The following is a 21,824-nucleotide window of genomic DNA, read 5'->3' as shown; positions in this document are numbered from 1 at the left end:
AATAAATATTGTCACCGTCAGTGAATAAATATCAAACTTTACACAACATGGTCTAAGAACAAGGTCATGTGTTTCTGAGAACAATGCAGTATTTGAAGGTTAAAAAAGAACACGTTGTTGAACTTGAACCATCTTCATCAGCCTGACTTTCACTCCCGTCCCTCGCATCTCGTCACTTTTCATCTCTGTAATCACTATTTGAGGAGCATGTGGAGGAATTTAGTGTGGAAGCGAGCGCCGGAGTCGAGGAGGATGCACAGAGTCTGAAAAGTCTCCCTGTCTTCAAAGCGGTTCCCTGAAAGCACATTAAAACAATGTTGACTTTTAATTAGAAGTTTCAAAACTTGCACTGAAATGAAATCCGCTCAGACAGAAGGACGACTTCGGTGTAGCAGATGAATGGAGGGGAACAGGTGGACCAGGAAGCTCTGGGAAATCTAGTTTCCATGTCGGGTGTCCAAAAAAAACGTCTTTAAAACGTCTCCAATTGATTCAGAATGCTTCAGCGAGAAATCATATCTCCCCTAGACTGGTTTCTTTTCATTGGCTTCCTGTAAATATATATATAAAACAAGCTTTAAATGTCCTTTATAAACTTTAAACCCTTTCCACAGCCAAGCTGTACCATAACTTTTTAGAGCTCTCAGTCTTTTTCACGAGTGCAGCTGAAGCTGTTGGATTCATCAGACATGAAAGACGTTTTTTTTTTTTTGCTGCAGGAGGAAAAACGGAGGCGAAAACAAATTTCCCTGAGTTTCCTGCTCATACTTACCATCTGTCTGAGCCGTTAGATGCACAAAGTCTGCTAACTTCCATCCAAACAGTCTCCTCTGCACTACAGGCAGTTGTTTCCTCAAATACACCTCAGCGATGCTCTCACACACACACACAAACACACACTCCGACTATCACCTCCAGATACCACATTCATATGCATCTATTCACTTTCTGAAACAACAGTTTACTGAAGCTTGTTGCTTCTGAAACATCCCAGAGAACTAAATCACAGCTTCTCCTGTTCCAAATTTTTAAGTCACATCAATTGACTAAATGTGTCAGAAAGATAAAAAAAAAAACATATTTAAGTCATTGGTGTTTAAAACATTTGTTTTTTGATGCACAGACGTAACTGTGTTATCAATAATGCTGTTTCAGAACCATCTGTCTGTCTGTTCCTCAGCTGTGGCCTTTGTGATTTTATGCACACTGGCGAGAAGCCATTTCTGGTTTCTCTGTTCTGTCATAGTTTTTTTTTTTTGTACTTTTCATTTATTTGAAGAGTTTTTTGCACTTTGAAACAGTAATTCTCACTTTTCAACTTGTCTCAAATCTCAACTTGTTTGGGATGAAGGATGGATCGCAGCCCCGCCTCACCTGAGACAGACATTTCAAAGAATTCCCTGGTGACCTCTGAGAACTTGCTCTCCAGCTGTTGGATGAAGTTGTACTTGTCGTTGACTTTGGCGAACACGTCGCAGACGGCCTTGACCAGCTTCACCGCCCAGTTCATGTGGTAGCCGTCCTTCTCACACACCTGTCGGGGAGGAAGCCGCTCAGAACAGGAAACAGGAGAAATGTCCTCTCGCCGCTAAATACGGAAACTTTCACACATTTTCTGTGCTTTATTCACAAAATGTGGGTTTATATCCCAAGTTCAGATATATAATGATTAAAATCCCTTCTGAAAACTAAAATCTTGCATTAAATCACACAAAATCAACAAAACTTACATTTAATTTTTTCCATAATTTGTCAGAATTTGAAACGTTGTTTTGACAGAGTTGAAGTTATTACCAGGAAGTTAGAAGAACTTACATGTTATACTACTAAATGATCACATGAAACAAGAGCTGAATGTTTGTTATTGTGACAAATTATCCCTTCTTTTTGACAGAAGAATTTCAGTAAAATAGAGAATTTGCTTCTTTTGCTCTCCACAAGTTTGAGACCAATTCTGACAAATATGGCAGAAAACTGCTTTCTAATTTCATTACATTAACAGCAAAATACTGAAAACTAGTCACCATTTAAGTTTTTGCTTCGATAAATAAGAGATTTATCAAAATGAATGAATAGAAAGGCCGAGCTCTCTTCATAGTGGTCAACACAGTGGTCATGATTTTTGAGGAATATGATGAGTTTTAAAGTTAAAATACGTTTCAATAGCTTCTTTTTCCTCACCAGTATGATGAAGACAATGAGTCTTGAGATCTCTGGGAGTCGACCGTTGAGGGCTTTGCTGGCCAGGAACGTGAAGCAGAAGTCGTTGCCGCACAGTACCAACAGACGAGCGACGTTCAGCACATGCCACGGCTGAGGGATGACTGCAGACGGTGAAGGGAAATAAACTGTTGTCGGACTCTGAGTGCTGCAGTTTGAACGTTCTGCCTTAGCGTGGTTCTCTGCTGATATGAAAGATACCAATGAGCTCCTCAAAGATGGCCGGGATGGAGTCCACGGTCAGGTGTTTGGCCTTGAATTGGCTGAAAAGCATGAGGATGGCCTGGGCCAGGTCCCAGAGAGCCTGGTGGGGCAACTCCCGCTCCACCAGGTCCTGCCAGGCGAGGACGCCTGCATGGTGGAAAAACACACACTTACAAACCTGCAACACTTTGAAAGCATTAGCACAAATATCTGTGCACCGCATAATGTATTTCTCTGCTGTTGTTTCATTGGCTCAAGCACTCCTCACCCTCAGGCATCAGCGGTCCGTACAGGATGAACAGCAGGTGGGCCTGGCTGACCATGGGCCAAGGCTGAAGCAGCTGCAGCAGCCAGAAGTCGCCCTCCGGCTTTTGGGACCAAGGATCCAACAGAACCCGACGGCAGAAGAAGCGAAGCTGCAGCTCCTGGAAGCTGTTCGCCCCTGAGGAAACAGAGGAAGGTATACAGCGATCAGCTCAGCGTCTCGGAACATTTCTCCACACAGGTTTGAAAGCACGTTGGGGGACTCATTACCTTCACCTTCTTCTGAAATAACCGTCTACAAGAATCACTGGATATAGAGGCTTCAACACACGTTGACTCTTGCTGCCTTTTCAATATTTTTCTGCATTTCCTGACTCACCCCGCTTTGCAGTGATCACTGCTTCCGTTCTTTGCAGCAGGTTGATGTTGTCACACAGGAAGTTGAAAACTCTGTGGCATTCCAGCTCGTCCCAGCCTGCGATCAGCGTCTGCCAGGTAATCGATAGTCATGACGAGCTACACATTTTCCAACCTGATGTATTCAGCATTTCTACAGTCACTTTTTTTTTTCCCCAATCTGTCACAACGTGGTTTGATTGTTTGTTGGTTTTTCAGGCTATGCAATTTATTATTTTTCAATACAACCGTGCTGCTTTTAACGCCATCCCATTTCTGACTTCTTTTCAAGTCTGTCGAGTTATGAGTCCCTCACCTGCAGAAAGATTCCGTAGCTTGAAAAACCGGAGCACTGTGGTGTCAAACACTGCTCCAGCGTGAAGCAGGGAACCTGAAACAAATCGTAAAATCATGACAAAAATGGTCCATGATGACCAAGAACTATGATGAACCCTACTAACCCGACATGCGGCCAAATGTTTTATGCTTTATAAGATGTAAATAGTGAATTAAAAATTCTCCATGATCTTTAAGTTGCAAAGCAAGTGTAAATGGTAAATCGAATTGCAGTAATTTTACTGGAATGTGAACTTTTTAATGATATATTAATACTTTGTTGACCAAAGACAGATATAGTGATAACATCATTGCATTTTATGCAACTTTAACAAACTGTCTAAACGTTAACAGCCGGCTCAAAAAACAATCTGCCTGTGTTACAGTCGCAGCAGCACCTTGCAATAGTGTCTTTGTGATTCCTAAGAAGAGGGAAGTCAAAAAGACACACTGTGCATTTGAAACTTTACCAATCACCTATTGTTTTCATCAGTTTTCTTCTCTTACGTGCGTAAACTTGTTGAAGATGAACCTCAGCCTCTCCTTTGTGGGAAGCAGCAGAGTGCACCGCTTGAACAGCAACCCTGAAACATAAACACAAAAAAAAAATAGATATTATATACTAGTTGACCGTGTTGTTGTGTAGAGAGTTTAACAAGTGATTAAAGACGAATGCTGAAATACCGAGATCCCTGTAGTGTTGAATAGTTGAAACCCATTCGGGACAGGAGGGATGGTGAAAGTGTGAAGAGATGGCTTTTTTCTTCCAGGCCAGAGTGGAGATGTAGTCCATTATATATCTACAGATATCCTTAGATACCATGCTGAACACACTGATTTCCAACACTGGTGGAAAATAAAAGAAGAGGTTAATAAAAAAAATCATGGATAAAAAAATTATTCATCTATCTACCAAACTCTAGCAGCCAAGTATTCATTTTGTGAAGACTTAATAGGTAATAAAGGCTGATAAACTGGTGGAATATTTCGTATTTTTCCAGACTGAGACTAGACGGTGTGTAATTGTGAAGAATTAAAATGACAAATACATGAAATGAAACCCACTAAATTGTGAAGGCTCATTAAAAACTACTTCATGAATCGTGTTATTTCCTCCACGGTGGGCTTTTTTGAAACCTACCGGACAGTTTGTCCAGGATCATGTCGAACAGCTCCACCGGGAGCCGGTCCAGGTAGCTGACCCCGGGGCTGGCGGCCTGGCGGCGGGACGGGACGGTCCTGGGCTGCCGGGGCCGGAGGAACAGCCTCTTACACAGCTGGGAGGATTTCTCACTCCATCTGCTTTTACCTTCATTTCTGGACGCTTTCCTGCCCACTGCCATTTCCTGAGCCCGCAGAGGAAACAGACGAAGCACGTAAGCTAACTTCAGACCGAGTTTCTGAGTTTAACGTGACTTCTGCGCCATTTTTACTTCCTTTAGCTTCATGTCAACAAATAGTCACATGCTGGAGGTAATTAAGCGGAGAACAAGCCTTAAACTCAATTTTTTTTCTTATAAATGCACCTGTAAATGCTGAGGTGAAGCGTGGAGTCCTGGTTTCGCCTTTACTCCTCCTTTTATGATGGCGCGAATCTTTTCTTTCATCTTTGCCGACAGAACGCCACCGTCTAAAAATGCTAATTATGTTAGCGGTCATTCAGGGGTGTCAAACGTGAGGTCCGTGGGCCAAAATCTGCCCACGAGAGGCTTAAATAAGGCCGCCAAGCCACCTGGCAGATTGCAAAGCTTTCAAATGCTCATAGATTTTGAGCAATTACGCTTAACACTGATTTCTCATTCGCATGGCAAACTGAAAACAACTGAAAACACAAACCTGTCACTGCGTTTTGGGTTTGTGAAAGCAGATGGACAATAACATCGATGGTGGTGGCCTCCAAAGAGACATGAGTCCATATTCTCCTGGGATTTGGTAGTTGTGTTGTTGAGAGTTGAGATGAGTTGAGCTGATAGAATAAAAATCCAGCATCGTCACCTGTCCACAAGAATGTCTGAGTACCCGCCATTGCTGGACAGGAGTTTTGGACATTTCACTGTATTTTGCAAAAGAAGGTCTCTTTAAAATTGGCTTTTGTTGAGATTAAAGAAATTTTTGGTAGAATTTGTTTAGCTCTGTGAAGCTTAACATTTTATTCTTGTATTGTCTATGCTACAATGAAGAAAAACTTTAAAGTTTAACTTTTTAGGATTGTTAAGGCACTATTTTCCCATTCTGGGCTAATGAAGATGAGGCCGGTTGTATGTGGCTCCTGAACTAAAATTGTATTTGACACTCTTTTGCTAATACAAACAGGCTGCCCATACTTTGTGTTTAACCATTACTTAACCTAACATCCTGCCAAATGATGAACAAAGCACAATAATTGTTAACATTCTTTTTAATCCATCTTCATTCAATATGATCCCTGTTTTAATTGCACCCTTTCTTTGTTATCCAGCTGGACAACACGTGTGTTTTCAGTACTTGTAGCTGATTAGTGTTGCTCATATCTTCCTGCCTTCACAACATTTTCTCAGCTGCTGTTTCATGAAGTTTGTTGCCTGTGTGTAACCTTCACCTGTGCTTCATCCAACCTCATCCTGAGGAGCTACCGAATCATCCAAAATGTCTGGGAGAAATGTGTGTGTCTCTAGGCCTGTTTCGATTTACTTTCTCTTTTCTATACTGAGTACATCTTCTCTCATACCATCGATACGTCGCGTGTATGGAAAAAAAAAGTGCAGCTTTCTAAACCTCTGTGAACATAAGAAGAGTTAAAAGGAATCTCCTGTGTGCACATCACCACAGCTGCGTCTCCCTCCAGCACCGTGCACAACAACCCAACTATGCTCAGCTGCTAATCACAGGATTATTCTTCTTAACTAAGACTATTAAGTGTTCCACATTCAAGTGGCGTCTCCCACCGGCAGACCTTGGAGAGGATCATCCCTTCGCTACGGGGCTCTTACAGAGAGCTGAATGCTTCGTGATGGGACCCAGAGGAGAAGCTGGGGAAATGCTCTTGTATACCAACAGGATGTCACGGTAGGTTACACTTGGGACAGAGAATCAGACAGAGAGAGAAAGAGAGAGAGAGGGAGAGCAAAAAGGAACACTCTGGACCTCAGGGGATTTCAGAGATAATGACCTAGCCTGGGTGGCTGTACAGTACGTACCAGCACATGCAATCAAAAGTTATACCTGTAGCTGTACACTTAGGACATGCACAACTCCAGCATTGTTCAGGCTGCTCAAAATCATGCTGATTGTAGGATTGATTCTGAGTGTTTTGGTTAATAAAGTGCATAGTTGATTGTCTTTTTCGTCTTGTAATGAATAGTATTCTCTTTCATTATCCACAGATCCATAGACGCGCAGAGCTGAGACAGGAATAGCACCACTAGTGAGGACAATATCTCTTCTGTCTGTCTCTCGCTTTGCCTCTGGGTTTGACATCGACCCTGTTAATCCATCTGGAGCAACCAGCCAGCAGCAGGACTGTCGCTCCTGTCATCTGTTACACGATGCTGCCCACTCTGACAGGGATAATGCCGCTGATGGTGATGATGGTAATGATGATAACGATGATGTCTGGGACTGGCCGATCACACAGCTGACAGTCTTGCAACACACACACACACAAACACACACACACACATTGTTTGTGAAAACAGCAGCAGAAACAGACGGAGCTGGTCAGTACCGAGTCACTGCCAATGGCTCTAATTATCTGGAGCTCCTCCAAACACGTCTCTGCATCTCAGGGTGAATCCGCCATCTGGACACCTGTGACTGCAGCCCTGTAGTCAACTCGTTGGTAAGTGTCCCAATTTGGTGATTTTTTTTTTATTTCTCATCATATTTAAAGTGTTAAAAGTAAGCAGCCTTTTGAGATTAATTCGGTTTGAAGATACTTTCCTTTTTTTTTTTTTTTTTTTTTTTGAGCTTTTCAGGCATTGTCACTGACTAAAATGAGATAATTTGTGCTTTCAAAGTAAAATAAGATTCGTCGCAGCTTTGCCTTTGTTCCTGTTGCTTATTTCTCGTGCTGCCAGTGCATTCAATCATGAAGTGAACACAATCAGGCTTCTATCTCTGATATTTTAAGTGGCCCCAACAGTGCCAGCGCTAACATTGAACAATGATTGGGCTTTATGGAAAACAGTCTGTTCTCAGAGGAAGTCAGCACAATACAGCTACAGTTTGGTTTCCTCGTGAAAAATCAAGTCGTGTTGTTTGACAGAAACCGGCATGTGTTTTAAAATGTGTCTAGTCATTCTACAGTCTGATGTCCCCTTTAAGGAAGAGAATAAATCACTAATTACTCTCAAAGTTACCTTTTCTCAGTGTGTGGGAGGGGGTTCTACCCGCATTTCAGAGCTACAAGTTGCATTTTTACTACTCGGCCTGTGGTTGTGAATTTAAAACCTGAGAGCCTCTGGAAGTAATATTATTTTGGCCATTATTGCAATCACAGTCACTGCTCTCTCGCCCCTGTAGTCACAGTTTTGGGGGCCCAGCTGCTTGGAGCTCTGTCAGCAAGTCATTCAGGCCCTCGCTCCCAAACACCCTGCAGAGCTGTGAAAAATTTCAAAGTTAGTGGCTCATAGCCGCACTCTCAGCTTGGGTGGCTTCTGTAAATGTTTAATTTCCCCTCTCTCTCATACGCACTCTCTCTCTTTCTTCTCCTGAAGGGTGGTGAAGAGCTTAACAAATAGACTGCTGTGGCTTACCCTCCAGAGGAGAGCATTAAACAGGTGAAGCTGAACACCGTTCTCATTAGTTACACATGCAGTCACCTGCCACTCACAGGAGACTGATGCCAGCATGCTGAAAGTTTCCGCAGCTATTTCTGCTCGCACCCAGGAGACTTTTGAGGAATGGCTCCGGCTCTGTGACTGGATGTAAACTCGGAAGACTAGAGCCTGCTGCTGAGGACCGAGCAGACAGAGAGGAGGATTCCAGCCTGTAGAACCGTCAGTAGTACACTCTCACACTTTTTCTTTTCCATGTCTTGATTCATTGTACTGTCTGTGTTCTGAATCCAGTGTGGAGTGTAGCTGATAACTTTAAGGGTGCCTTTGAGAGAGGCGTCCAGTCGTCTGTGTCTTTCCCCTGAAACTTCGCGTTTGTTCTTTGCAGTTCGAGCATCCGTCCAAGCCGACCATGGCCAGCATGGCGGTTCAGGTCCTTGGCTTCTTCTTAGGCCAGCTTGGGTTCGCGGGCACTGTCGTAGCAACCCTGCTGCCTCACTGGCGCTGCACGGGCTACGTCGGCTCCAACATAATCACGGCCACCTCCTACCTGAAAGGCCTGTGGATGGAGTGCGTTTGGCACAGCACGGGCATTTACCAGTGTGAGGTGTACAAATCTCTGCTGGCGCTGCCCGAAGACCTGCAGGTACGGCGCTAACAGCATTATCTGAAAGCCTCTTCCAAACACCTCCGGCTGCCGCCACAGAGCAGAGGCCACATTGGTTTACCAGCGGTATTAAGGTGATACGTTAGCTAGGAAAAAAAACGCTCGGCAGTTCACCTCTTTCATTTTCTAAAACATGATTTACTGTTTTCATTTCTTTCATAACACTGTTAAGGAAACATATTTGTAATTTAAACTCTGGTGTTTAAAGTTAATTTCAAGGTTTCTTAGACTTCTTACTAGCTGTACGAGAGCATAAGGACTTTATTTAATATACTTATTATCGGAAATTACAAAGTCACACTTTCCCAATGATACAAAGATGTAATTTTAAATTATTTATTTATCTGACTTATCTATTGAACAGATTTCCATCCTGAATACCTGACCTTTTTAATCCTAATGTGGCCATAATTTGTTTTCAGGATGAGTTGTTGATTGATTATGTTCCTTCCCAACATTAATACAAAATTAGAAAACAAAGTCAGAAAAGGAATGATTTGACCTCCTAAAAAATAAATATATTGAACCCGGTTCCTCTGATGAGAAGAGAAATTACAGCCCTACGGCTCAAAGAGAATCAGATAACAGAACAACTTCAGAGCAGCAACACACTTTCCGATCCATGGCCTTATTTCACAACCTGAGTGAATACTTTGGTTTCATATAACTGAAAAATGTTTGACTGAGTGCTGGTTTTTACTTTTATATGTCAAGTACTTTTTTGCTTTTATTTGAGTTAAAACATTATGCCAGTATTTATTTACTCATTTCTACTGGTAATTATTTTACTGATATGTAAAGCAGGTTTTTAGCACTGTTCTCAGGTTCTGATCTGAGAACAGTGTTCTTCAAATACTCTCAAGAAGTTTCCAGCATTCATTTATGACTGTACTCTCAATAATTTTAATGCTGATCAGTAACATATGGAGGTTAATAGCTTGTGATGCTAACACTGCTTCCTGAGCCGATGTTCTTAACTTGTTCACAGTGACGTTAAACTGCATATTGCATTAATCACCATCCAGTAACTCTCACATATAGTCACGGTCAATATAACACAATGTTGCTTCTCATAAAGAGTGTGGCTCTCAGAGCTCTTAGCTCAGTGAATTTAATTACTGTATAATCTTAAACTACTTGTTCTTTTTAAAGAAAAGTGGTTTCCTTATGCACAAGTACCTGTCACAGTATGGTTGCAGTGTTTGTGGCCTTATCTTGCAAAAAGACTTCAATTCAGGCTTCATTTTCTGTCCTCCTCTTGTCCATTAGGCAGCCCGGGCACTCATGGTTCTCTCCTGTGTCACCTCAGCCCTGACATCTGCCGTCTCTGTGCTGGGGATGAAGTGTACTCGATTTGTCCGCGGCTCGGCCATCAAATCCCACCTGGTGCTAAGTGGGGGGATTGGTTTCCTCTGTGCGGGGCTTCTGTGCCTGGTCACTGTCTCCTGGACCACCAATGACGTCGTCAAGGATTTCTTTGACCCATTCCTCCCCAGCGGGATGAAGTACGAGATCGGCCTGGCCGTGTACATCGGATACGCGTCGTCTTTCCTTAGTCTGACCGGGGGACTGGTGCTGTGCTGGAGCAGCGGCAGCGGCAGAGGCAGCGGCAGCGGCTGGCCCCAGAGGCCCCTCCACATACACAGGAATCCCCCTTTATCGCCTCCTCCTGCTTTCAACAACATTTATCCTCCTGCTCCACCCTACAAGCCTGCAGAGGCCCTCAAGGACAATCGTGCTCCATCGCTCTGCTCTCTTTCGAGCAGTGGATACAGACTCAATAACTACGTGTAAAACTGAGGACACAGACACAGTAACTGTGACACTTCGAAGTCTCTATGAATGAAGCAGGAATGTTCCAAGACTTTTTTTTTTCTGCCACATTGAGCTGATTTGGGACTCAGGTTGAATCTCTCTGCAGTTGGAGTTCCAGTGGCTTGTTGTGGTGACCCCTGTAAAAACAGCAGGCTCAAATGCACACTTGTTTCGTAACATTTGTTTAACTTCCTTGTACTCAAAATGACCGTATGGAAATTGTGGAGGATATTTAACCAGAGATCAGTTGCCGCTTTCGCTGTGGAAACAATATTTAACAGTTTAACCTTTGCTCCTTTTCTTCACAGCAGGACCTCACTGTGTACAGAGGTCTGAAAACTGAACTCTGCTGCTGTGTCCCTGAGTGACCACAAGATGGCGACGTTTTATACAAGATCGCCATAAAAGAGATGGCACAAATGGAGGCCGTTTTGTTGAACAACAGATCCTTTACTTCTGTGTTTTAACCTGTAATTGAGGTTTGACTGTTTCTGAAAGGCAATTCAAAGAATCGACACGCGGACTGGTGTTAATGTGAGGATTCTGTGTTTTTAAATCATTTCAATACTAAAGCAAACATTCAGTGATGCAACGAGCCTTTAACAGTCAAGAGGGATCGATGGAGACATTTTAAATGTGTTACATTAAATACCCATAATCTGTTTAAACGTTGTACTGGTCTGAATTTAAAAATGGTGTCTTGTGAGTGAAATGATGTTGCGTTTTCTCCTGCATCATACAACAAGGACAAGTCAAAAAGAAATCTGCAATAAAAACGGCCGACAGTAAATATGTTGATATAAAGTGATTGGTTATACTTTTATGAAAATCAGATTATTAGCAATAGAAGAGATTATCCTAACAAAGCCACTTTATATTTGAGGAGCGTTTCAGATTTTATATGACTTTCTGTAGTTTTCTTCAGCCTTGTTTTGAGCTCAGCTCATTTTCTGAAACCTTCAGAGGTTTGTGTAAAGCTTTAAAGAGACACTGGATGGCGACAAAGGTCTTCTTTTTAAGACAACCAGGCGCCTTCAGCGATAGATGCCTTGTTTTCTTCAGGATTGCCTTTATTGATTCATAACATTCATGTAGTTTCTCGGGATATCGTTAAAATTTTCTGAATCATTAACGTAAATACATAAAGTAACCATATAAGGATGTTGTGGGTGTGACTCTTAATTGAAAGCCTCTGAGAATTTCCTGGACTAGCTGTCACTGTGTGGAAATGTTTCTTGCGGTTTATTTGGTAGATAACCTTCCAATTAGAGCTGCCCTGCCTGACAGACTGTCAGCCCCGCGGTCTCTAAATTAGAAAATGTCACAATTCAAGCAAGTCATTTATCTTATTACCAACAGACTAAAGTCTACATCTTTGTTTACATCTAGGTACAGTGAGGATGCATACTTGCTTCAATAAGAAATTCGCTGTCAACCATATGGAGCTGTTTTAAAAAGACAACTGAAATATAAGACTGATGGTATGAGGTAGTAGTAGATGTATGAGCAGCAGTGAATAGAATAGAAAATTAAACATAAGTGAAATTATAACATTGGATACAGTAGATTTTTTTCTGAAATTAGATTAAGAAGGTAAAAAGTCCGAATGAAGAATGGATAAGTTTAATCTAAATGATCTTACAGGCGGCTTTTGAATGAAATGGAAGCTTTTGTTCCCGAGTCAATGTCCGTAAAGTGAAGCGTGAGCGTGACTTCAGCACCATGGACAGCGGTGTGGTCGTTTCAATGAGTCCTGCTCCGAGGAAGTTGGACTGTCTTTGGTCCACATTCCAGCTGTGGTTTGAAAGCAGGTGTTTGTCTGTGGTGGTAGTTTTTAAAAACATCCGCAAATCGCGCTGCGCACTGAACAAAAACACCCTAACCATGGTTAAGTATCCATTGTTTGCGCAAGCCAGTGGGTAGATCGCACCATGCACACTCATGTTGTGAACTAATTCAATCAAAATGTCCAGCCTTGCAGCTCTCTTGAGATTTAGAGGTTTTCTTAAACCTGTTTAAAGAAGTGTGTTTGAGAAACGTGTTCATTTCAGAGGCGCATGTATCGGGCTTCCATGCGTAAAAGGGACCATAAAATGAGAAGCCACTGCGTGCGCTGTTTAAACTGTCAGCCTGCCCGTCGCACGAGCCGCGTTTGCAGTAACTGCGTTGCTTTAATCACTGAGCAGGCGGGGACCTGCACAGCATCTTATTATATCAGGCCTGTAAATGTAACCTGGCGAAGTAGAGGTTCCATCCATTGCCAGTCTTAAATTATGATACTGGAAAGCTTTTTCTTTTCTTTTCTTTTCTTTTTTTTAAGTAAGGTTGTGCGTCATGCCACTCTCTATTAGGTGCTATTTTCGTCCTGCCCTGGAAGACATTCATCCACCACCATCTACCCACCCTGACAGCACCCAATAAACCCACCACTCCCATTCATCTCCACCCCTCCACCCACCTCCACCCTTTTCCCCCTCCCTCTCTCAGTCCCCCCTCTCTCGTCTCTTTCCGACGAGCATTTGTGACTCAAAAAACAACACAAGTGAATTGTGTTTTAGGAGGAATAACAAGTCGATCCGTTTTTTTGGGGGTTTTTGTTTTTTGCAAGTAACGATTTTCTTCTACAGTCTTTGCTTTAATTCTTTGGAGTCCCTGCACCTGTGGTCTATTTAGATCTCTTTCTCTTCCACTAAAGGTAAGAGTTAGTCAGATTTCGTAATAATTTACTTCAACATACGTCAAGTAGCAGAATGTAACTGCATTTGGCAGATGATTTAAAGACAGATCAATAATGCAGAGTCGGGGTCTGGAACCGTGGTGTCAGCAAAACGGGGATAGGAATCCGGGTTTGATTCTGAATCAGCACATCAAACTGAAAGTCTGTTCATCCTTTTTGGGTCTCTTTCAAGTAGTGCGTCGAGTTCCGGACTTTTGTTCACGGAAACTCCACAAATTCACACCAAAGTGGACATGGTTAGATTTGCAGCTTTGTCGAGTGTAATGGACTTGTACACGAAAATCCAAAACTGCCGACAGATTAAGTAATAGACCACAACAATACGCGTAAACAGCAAGTGAAGTGCGCGTAAAAGCTGCTACAATGAACTTAGAGCTTTAATGCAAGTGATATGGGAGCACGAATATTTGGTGAACTGTTCCATGTTTACCTTTAAGCTTACTCTGGTGATTTTGACTTATTGACAATGGGATGCCGGAGTATCCTCCTCCTTCCTGTCACTTGGATACGGTAAGACGCATGGATAGTTTTTCCAAGTGAGACACTTTATGTTTTCGACGAGCTAAAACATTTTTACATTTGTTTAATATCATCTCGGCGACTTTATCATATTCCTGCCATGGGGAATTGGTTCTTCTTTAAAATGTACATGAAATGCGCTTCAGACGTTTTTCATTCCTAATCGATGATCTAAAAGCAGTCAAATGTCTGTCTTGAATTATCCTTATTTAATTTATTCTAGACATGATCAAAAATTCTTATTCGGTATGCTTGAGCTACTAAAACATTATTTTATGAAGACTGAAATAGTATTTGCAAAGCTCCGTTTTCTTAAACCAGTTAAAAGACTAACATCACATTTCAGTCAGACTAACTCGGTGTAAAACTCCGGCTGTTATGTGCGCCAGGTGTGGCCACCCTTTGAAGACAATGGCAAAGAAAGAAAAGAGAAGGATAATAGTATTCCCATGACATTTGCCCATTTAGAATAAAATGCTTGTATTTTTTTTATTAGAGTACCTTTTTTAACTCGACCCTTTTGATTGAAGTTCTCATGCGCAAGCTTTTCATCTGGTTCGCCACCGTGTGCGTAATACGCGCAGCAGACTCGACTTTAATTCAATCTAAAAACAAAAAAACCTTGTTGTGTCACATTGATTTTGAGCATTTGTATTCTCTTTAATATCGTCTATGTGTTTTATTTTATTATTATTATTATTTTTAATGTTTTATGTTTGTCTTTCCTAAAGTTCTCCATGAGTTTGCAGTTGGAGCGGAGAAGCGCCTGATCTCGGCGGGAAGCGGACGCAAGATGACCATCCACGCCGAGGGTCTCGTCGCTATTGTGCTTTTTTATGTCTTGATTCTGTTCGTGGGGATCTGGGCTGCCTGGAAGAACAAAAACTCTGGAGTAACCGAAGGCGGGGACCGGAGCGAGAGCATCATGGTCGGGGGGAGAGACATCGGGCTGTTCGTCGGAGGATTCACAATGACCGGTGAGTCTCGGAGACGCTTTGAATTTTAAGTTTTGCCGTTTTACGCGCAGACCTCAGCGGTATAACTCTAATTTATAATGCGCACCCTTTCCATTTCATGGAATCTAACCTGTTGGAATGCAAATGTTTCTCATCAAGAGTTTGTTTCTTTTTCTTTCCCCGCTTCAGCCACTTGGGTGGGTGGAGGCTACATCAATGGGACAGCAGAATATGTCTACCTGCCAGGCAACGGCCTGGCCTGGGCACAGGCACCCTTTGGTTACGCACTCAGCCTGGTAGTAGGTGAGAACTGCAAACTGTAAAAATCAGTCGAGAAACCCTCCAACAGTAAAGATCCTCAGATAAACTCATCATTGATGTTGTATTTTTTAAAACACATTTCTAATAATACAGATTAATGCTGTAGTTACTTTTCAGTAAAAGGAGCTGATGTTCACCGCAGTGAACTTATCATATATGCTTTCATTTTTTAAATGAAGCATAGTTGTTATACTACATGGAAATAAAACAGCTCTCACTGTAAAGTAGTTGTCCGAACTGAACTGTTGAGCTGATCAATGAATGAATGAATGCCTGTTCTCTTAAAAAGATACCAGTTTCTTCTTCTTACTGTGCATTCAGTCTCTTCGGCAGTCAATATAAGGATTTCTTCTCAGGTTTGTGCAACATTTTGCACACTTGACTGTCACTGTCACATCTGGGACAGTTTGTCAGCCACCAGCTGTGACTGTTTCTGAGAAACGTTGCTTGAGCAGTTTTGAATTGAAAAGTTATAGTTCCTTCAAGTTTGTTTGTTTTTTTTTTTTTTTTGTAGCGATGGCTTTTAAACTTCTGTCTGAATTAGATAGAGTTAGAGAATGAATTAGAGATTCATTTGCTTGTATGTTATAATATCCACCTGCCTGTGTTCCATGTGTGTTATCTCTACATCTTATATCGTTCAGGTGGCCTTTTCTTTGCCAAACCCATGCGATCACGTGGGTACGTCACCATGCTGGATCCCTTCCAGCAGCTGTATGGTAAAAGGATGGGTGGGCTGCTCTTCATTCCAGCACTCATGGGGGAAATCTTCTGGTCTGCAGCCATTCTGTCTGCCTTAGGTTCGTGGAACACTCAAACGTTATTGCCTACACACTCAATCAAAGCTCAAATATCGTCCAACGATACTTTCAGGTAACAGCTGTGGACATTTGAGTGCCGTTTTTCTTCCCTCACTGATCGTTTCGTCATGCAGGCGCCACTCTCAGTGTGATTGTGGACATAGGCATCAACATGTCAGTCGTGATCTCAGCGCTGATCGCCATCTTCTACACTCTGGTTGGTGGATTATACTCTGTCGCGTACACGGATGTGGTCCAGCTCTTCTGTATCTTTTTAGGCTTGGTGAGTTTAGGATTGATTCTTTCTTAGTTAATCAAATTGAATAGTCCTGAACTTTTTCAAGCTTGAAAATTTTCCTCACTTAATCTATGAATTAATATGGAAAATTGAATAAAATATTGTGGAAACTACATGAATGGTGGAAAGGTGTTTTTTGTCATGTTATAGGTATATCATGGTAATCTTTGCATTGTGATTCCTTCTGCTATCAGTGGATTAGCGTGCCTTTCGCCCTGTCCAACCCGGCTGTATCAGACATCGGCATCACAGCCACAGAAGTCATCTATCAGTCTCCCTGGCTGGGGAAGATTGAACCTGAAGATAAATGGTTCTGGGCAGACAATTTCTTTTTACTGGTAAGTTTTACCTTTCGTTTGAAGATTCTTCATGAGATAGAAAATCACTATGAAGTAAAACACCGACACATTTTGTTCTTAGTAAAACTGCAGGCTGGGTTTAAAGATCGTTTTAATGTTTAGCTGAAGCCCAGGATTGCAGTCTTTTAATTTACAGACTTCCTTAAAAAGACAGTTAACTCAGGTTGCTCTGTCGATTGCTGATTCCAATGCATCGGTCTGAAGTCTGTATTTACCATGGTGTTTCTGTTTCTAGATGTTGGGGGGGATTCCCTGGCAGGTCTATTTTCAACGGGTTCTTTCTGCCTCTTCAGCTACCTACGCACAGGTCCTCTCTTTCCTCGCTGCCTTTGGTTGCTTGGTCATGGCCGTCCCCTCAGTCCTCATAGGAGCTATAGGGGCTTCCACTGGTAAATACACACATACCATATACACAGATGTTATGTTTCTATGACTTGCATTTACAATACATTGACTGTATTTACTTTCTTGTAGAGACAACTACTTTTTGTCCAACTCTAACCCTATGATGGACCATAGTGGCCAGATTCCCATTATCAGAATGGGAACAATACTTTACTTGACACTTTATACCATGCTTGGGGGACCACCAGTCAGTAGCCATGTTAAATTGGTATTCTCCATGTTCACATCTCAAACCCTCAAATACATTCAATCAATTCAGGTCCCTGCATCGTCACCCTGAAGGTGAGATCTGTCCCACAACTCTGAAAAATTCATGTCTTCAACACCAATGAAGAGACTAACACAAGCCAAATATACACTTATTCTTCTACACACACTGATCAGCAAATCATGTGCGCGCGCACAGCCGCATACAATAATTAAGCAGTTAATGAAACATCACAAGATCATCAAAACATCCAGGAATCCGATCCCTTATCCAAACAGGAAAGTGCGATCAAAGGGAGCGCCGTGCCTTCATGGCTTGTTTACGTGCCAGCCGGTTGGGTTCTTTTTTTTTTTCTTCTTCTTCTTCTTCTTTTTTTTCAGATGTGTAAATGTGAAAAGATACAGTATCTTGAGGGTAAACAGCAGACGGATCTTGTCACGACGGGGAGAGCAGAGAGCCGTCGGATCATTCTGATTCCAGCGAATGAGCTAATTAATCAGATCCATCTGAAGCTAATTCATGTGTAACCAGCGCTAATCAACTGTGTCTTATAAATATCCAGGGATGGACAAGAATGACACATATTGGGTATCTCTGGAGGAGGAGGGCAGGGACGAATTGTGGCACACACTTCAAATGATGTTTTAGAAGAAAAATGTCAAAGAAAGATTGTGACTACAGTGGAAAAATAGAAAAATATTTCTTTATTTTTTTAATGGTTGTGGCATGTGTCAATCTGGGAAGGTGTAGGTGTTCTGTTCTTTGTCTCTGTGTGTTCTCAATACCAGTTTGCCTTCATGCACAGTTAGAGCTCAGCAGAATCAACTACTTGATGTTAATCTTTAACAGTGAAATGCTCATTGATTAAATTTACCATTAAAATGCAAATAAGCTGCATAATGTAGTCCTTAGTACTGACTCGCATCATGTCTTTTTCTTCAGCCATTATTGTCATAACTGTGACTGTTTCATTGTATTTAGATGAACAGTAAAGCATTTTATTGATAATCAATGTATTCTGGTGTGCAAACAAATTAATCCTTTTGTTTCTCAGCAACTAAAGCACACGTGTCAACAGGGTGGAAAATAAGAAGGTCTTAAAGTTGATTGTTCTGTCTGAAAAGCAAAGAGATTAGTATAAAAATTACTCTACATAGTTCCCAGTTCACTTAATTCAACAGGTTTGGTCAACAGCATGGGGTCAGTAATTAATAAAAATGAACATGTGCCAACGGCTCATTCAGCACTAACTGATGGTTCAAACTTCTGTCTTCAGACTGGAACCAAACTACTTACGGCTCCATCCCTCCAAAAGACAAGGATCAGTCGGATATGATCCTTCCCATCGTGCTTCAGTACCTTTGCCCACCCTACGTCTCCTTCTTTGGTCTTGGGGCGGTGTCGGCCGCGGTCATGTCCTCCGCCGACTCGTCCATACTCTCAGCCAGCTCCATGTTTGCCAGGAACATCTATCAGCTCGCCTTCCGGCAGTCGGTAAGAGTCCCCAATAATAATACTCACACACATCTGCACAGCTTGAGTCATTGTTCATCTGTGTCAGTTAACCAATCAATATATCCAATTTCAAGAACAGCAATAGCGCAACTTGGATTTATTTTCGATGATTCTGCTGAACAGAAAAAAGTAGTGCAGAAATCCAGAGACAAGATGAAACAAACTGAGAAAAACTCCTTACAAGGGACTGTTAGTGTGTAAATGTTAATCTTTGTTTTGCTTCAGATTGTACATAATGAATATAATACCGGCATTTGTGTGAACCCCTAACCCTGCTGAAGCAACTGCTCAGTCACTGTCATTATTTAGAGCTGTACATCGAGGTCAATACTAGTTAACTCTGTCAATATGCTAATCTAGGCTTGTGAGAATGGTAAACATCTCATCTGCAAACGTCTCTCCTACACTCAAGTACAGCCAGATCCATGGTTTACCATTCTTGTTAGCTTTGACCTCTCTTGCCGTGCCCTCCTAGCATCAAAATTCTTTTCCATTTTTTCCCTCCAGGCTTCAGATCGAGAGATTGTTTGGGTGATGCGCCTCACCATCTTTGTATTTGGAGCTCTTGCCACTGCAATGGCTTTGCTAACCCAATCCGTCTATGGCCTGTGGTACCTGAGTTCTGACCTGGTCTACGTCATCATTTTCCCTCAACTTCTTAGCGTGCTGTTTGTCAAGGGAACCAATACCTATGGTTCAGTGGCCGGTTATATCTTTGGTCTGTTGCTGCGTATCGGTGGAGGGGAGCCCTACCTCAAGCTGCCTCCGTTTATCTTCTACCCCGGCTGGGTGGTGGCGGAGAAGATCCACCACCTCACTGGAGACGTGGAGTACTTTGTCCAGCAAAGGTTTCCCTTCAAGTCCGTGTCCATGGTGGCGTCATTTCTGGCAAATGTGGCCTTTTCTTATTTGGCAAAGTACCTATTTGAAAGCGGCATTCTGTCACACAAGTATGACTTCCTGGATGCCGTGGTGTCCAAGCACAGCAAGGAGATCATGGACAAGACGACACTGGTGAGCAACCACGACAACATCATTCTGTCAGAGATGGCTCCGGTCAGGCAGTCACTGGGCGCTTCGCTGGCCGGTACCTTCACCAACGCCGAAGCCCTCAGTGACGATGGCGCGTTGAGTCCGGAGGATTTTCACATTGGTGACTAGAAAACAAAGGCACAACACAACCATCAAGGAATATAAAGAAGAAGGAATACTGAAAAAAGGCATCGCCATTCTCCGGGAAACTTGCTACTGCCACACTGGGAGCCAAATCAACAGGAATCTGCTGTGTGGCTTTCAAGTGACTCCACAAGTTTATGTAATGGCGATGACATGGTGCCTCCTCCTATTTTGAGATTCCTTGTGGAAGAACAAGACACTGACTTTCATTCAGCTGTGCGAAACATGAGATACTCACTCGTTGTTTTCTTGACATGACTCTGTGAATCTACAACCATTTTGATTTAAGTGCTGCTACAGTGACCAGGGGGATTTTGAGAACGTCTTCTTAGATTTATTGTAGGTCCTGAGAAAAGTGCAATATATAACCGAGGAACCAAGTCAACGTCTACAAAACATTTCATATATATGTTTTTGCCGGGTTTCATGCAAATGTGTCCATCTGTTAGTGATGCAGAATTTTTTTTTACACTCTGAATTTTATGTTTAAATAGAGTAAATGTATTAATAGAGCAATAATAATTTGAGGTCTGTGTTGTACAGATAGATACATTATATTCAGTTTGCAGGTTACACCATTAGTTTCGACTAGTAGCAAACCAGTAGCATTTTACACATTTAATTTTGTGTGATTATCTTGCTCTTAATCCTTCTGTTGTTGCCACTTATTCAGACGCAGTCGGTGTTTGATTAGGAACGTCTTACCATTGTGACATTACCAAACCCTGCACCTGCCAAATCGAAACTTCTTAATAAATGATTCACTAAAATCTGAAGCAAAATTGAGACTTTTGATTTTTGATGGAAGGACAACTCGACAAACGACGTCAAAAATCAATAAAGCGAACATGAATCTTTTTACATCAAGCAGATTTAGAGAAACATCGGTTTACTTAAAATTGTGAATCTCATTAATTCCAAATATCTGCTTTTATTCGTGGTCTTCAAAACCTCCTGAGAAAGACTTCTTCAGTTACTCTTCACTAAACTTACAGTTTTAACTCACTGTGTGTAAGTCAATATTTATATTCTGGAATCTGTCTTGCTTTTTTTAATTAAATGAGCAATTGAACAAAAATCAGCTTTTTAGCCATTTCTAATCCCTAAGAAATCTCCCCGGCTTCTCCTTGAGGTGATCTCAGGCAAACTGAGACTAACTCTAATGTTTTCATAAAACATTCCCAATACAGCCTATAGCGATAGGTACTGAGACATTTGAATGTTTTTCCTGGTGATGTTCCAGGTCCCCTTTGACGTCCATTGATTTAAGAGAGCCATTTTTTTCCCACTGTTGTTTTTGTGAAACAGGGAAAACTTGTTCAGATAACTACATTTTCCAACTGTTTTACCACAGAACAATCAAGCTAAAATATATATAAAACTGACTACAACTCAAAGCTACCTGGAAAATATCGACAATGTAACACATGACAGAATGCTGACAGTACATTTTTTAACTAATATATTGGTCCTTTAACTTGATCTTGCAGATGTTGTTTTGTCTTTATGCGTAGGTTTGTCTGGTGTGTCTATGATGGTTGATTTTCTCTTCCTGAAGCCGTATTGACTGACGAGCCGCAGCAGGTCACAGCAGGCAGGAAATAATTGTTCCTCCCTGGATGGTGTTCATAGCAGTGGCCGTTATAGATCCAATCCCCAATCGATTAGTCCTCAGGACATTTGATTAATGCTGGACAGAGGTTTGAAACAACAGTTTACAAGGATTTCTACTGTGTGTTAGACACAAAGATTAAAAGTGAATTGTTACTGATTGAGTGTCATCAAATGCTTCCATTTTCTGGTTTCATGTTGTAACAGGACTTCAGTTAAAGCCCTGAATGCAATGAATATATGAAGGAGTTTTCACTTTCCAT

General features: G+C 41.9%; 3 protein-coding genes across 3 annotated transcripts; 2 read left to right on the top strand and 1 right to left on the bottom strand.

The window, feature by feature from the left end:
- Positions 1–194: 194 nt before the first annotated feature.
- LOC115402682 (F-box only protein 47) lies at positions 195–4,763 on the bottom strand. Its single transcript, XM_030111206.1, has 10 exons — positions 4,562–4,763; positions 4,105–4,266; positions 3,928–4,004; positions 3,401–3,475; positions 3,068–3,176; positions 2,693–2,866; positions 2,422–2,571; positions 2,182–2,324; positions 1,375–1,534; positions 195–295 (listed from the first exon to the last, which is right to left on the bottom strand). Exons 1-10 carry the CDS (start codon positions 4,761–4,763, stop codon positions 195–197), a joined length of 1,353 nt encoding a protein of 450 aa, XP_029967066.1.
- A 3,811-nt stretch (positions 4,764–8,574) lies between these two features.
- LOC115402886 (claudin-14) lies at positions 8,575–10,684 on the top strand. Its single transcript, XM_030111505.1, has 2 exons — positions 8,575–8,820; positions 10,111–10,684. Exons 1-2 carry the CDS (start codon positions 8,587–8,589, stop codon positions 10,633–10,635), a joined length of 759 nt encoding a protein of 252 aa, XP_029967365.1. The 5' UTR covers positions 8,575–8,586; the 3' UTR covers positions 10,636–10,684.
- Positions 10,685–13,231: 2,547 nt separating this feature from the next.
- Positions 13,232–20,266, top strand: LOC115403056 (high-affinity choline transporter 1-like). The gene is made up of 9 exons (XM_030111841.1): positions 13,232–13,351; positions 14,644–14,889; positions 15,058–15,171; positions 15,834–15,989; positions 16,124–16,272; positions 16,482–16,625; positions 16,882–17,035; positions 18,536–18,753; positions 19,282–20,266. Exons 2-9 carry the CDS (start codon positions 14,706–14,708, stop codon positions 19,933–19,935), a joined length of 1,773 nt encoding a protein of 590 aa, XP_029967701.1. The 5' UTR covers positions 13,232–13,351; positions 14,644–14,705; the 3' UTR covers positions 19,936–20,266.
- The last annotated feature ends 1,558 nt before the right edge of the window (positions 20,267–21,824 follow it).

This window comes from Salarias fasciatus, chromosome 16, assembly GCF_902148845.1.
Source record: "Salarias fasciatus chromosome 16, fSalaFa1.1, whole genome shotgun sequence".
Classification (NCBI taxonomy): domain Eukaryota; kingdom Metazoa; phylum Chordata; class Actinopteri; order Blenniiformes; family Blenniidae; genus Salarias; species Salarias fasciatus.
This window is presented reverse-complemented; position numbering and strand designations above follow the sequence as displayed.

Coding starts and splice junctions, on each gene's coding strand:
- LOC115402886 (XM_030111505.1), top strand. CDS start 8,587: ATGGCCAGCATGGCGGTTCAGGTCCTTGGCTTCTTCTTAGGCCAGCTT. Junction 8,821..10,110: donor CGCTGCCCGAAGACCTGCAG/GTACGGCGCTAA, acceptor CTTGTCCATTAG/GCAGCCCGGGCACTCATGGT.
- LOC115402682 (XM_030111206.1), bottom strand. CDS start 4,763: ATGGCAGTGGGCAGGAAAGCGTCCAGAAATGAAGGTAAAAGCAGATGG. Junction 4,267..4,561: donor GATCCTGGACAAACTGTCCG/GTAGGTTTCAAA, acceptor ATTTTCCACCAG/TGTTGGAAATCAGTGTGTTC. Junction 1,535..2,181: donor TCATTGTCTTCATCATACTG/GTGAGGAAAAAG, acceptor CCTCCCCGACAG/GTGTGTGAGAAGGACGGCTA.
- LOC115403056 (XM_030111841.1), top strand. CDS start 14,706: ATGACCATCCACGCCGAGGGTCTCGTCGCTATTGTGCTTTTTTATGTC. Junction 15,990..16,123: donor AGCCATTCTGTCTGCCTTAG/GTTCGTGGAACA, acceptor TTCGTCATGCAG/GCGCCACTCTCAGTGTGATT. Junction 18,754..19,281: donor AGCTCGCCTTCCGGCAGTCG/GTAAGAGTCCCC, acceptor TTTTCCCTCCAG/GCTTCAGATCGAGAGATTGT.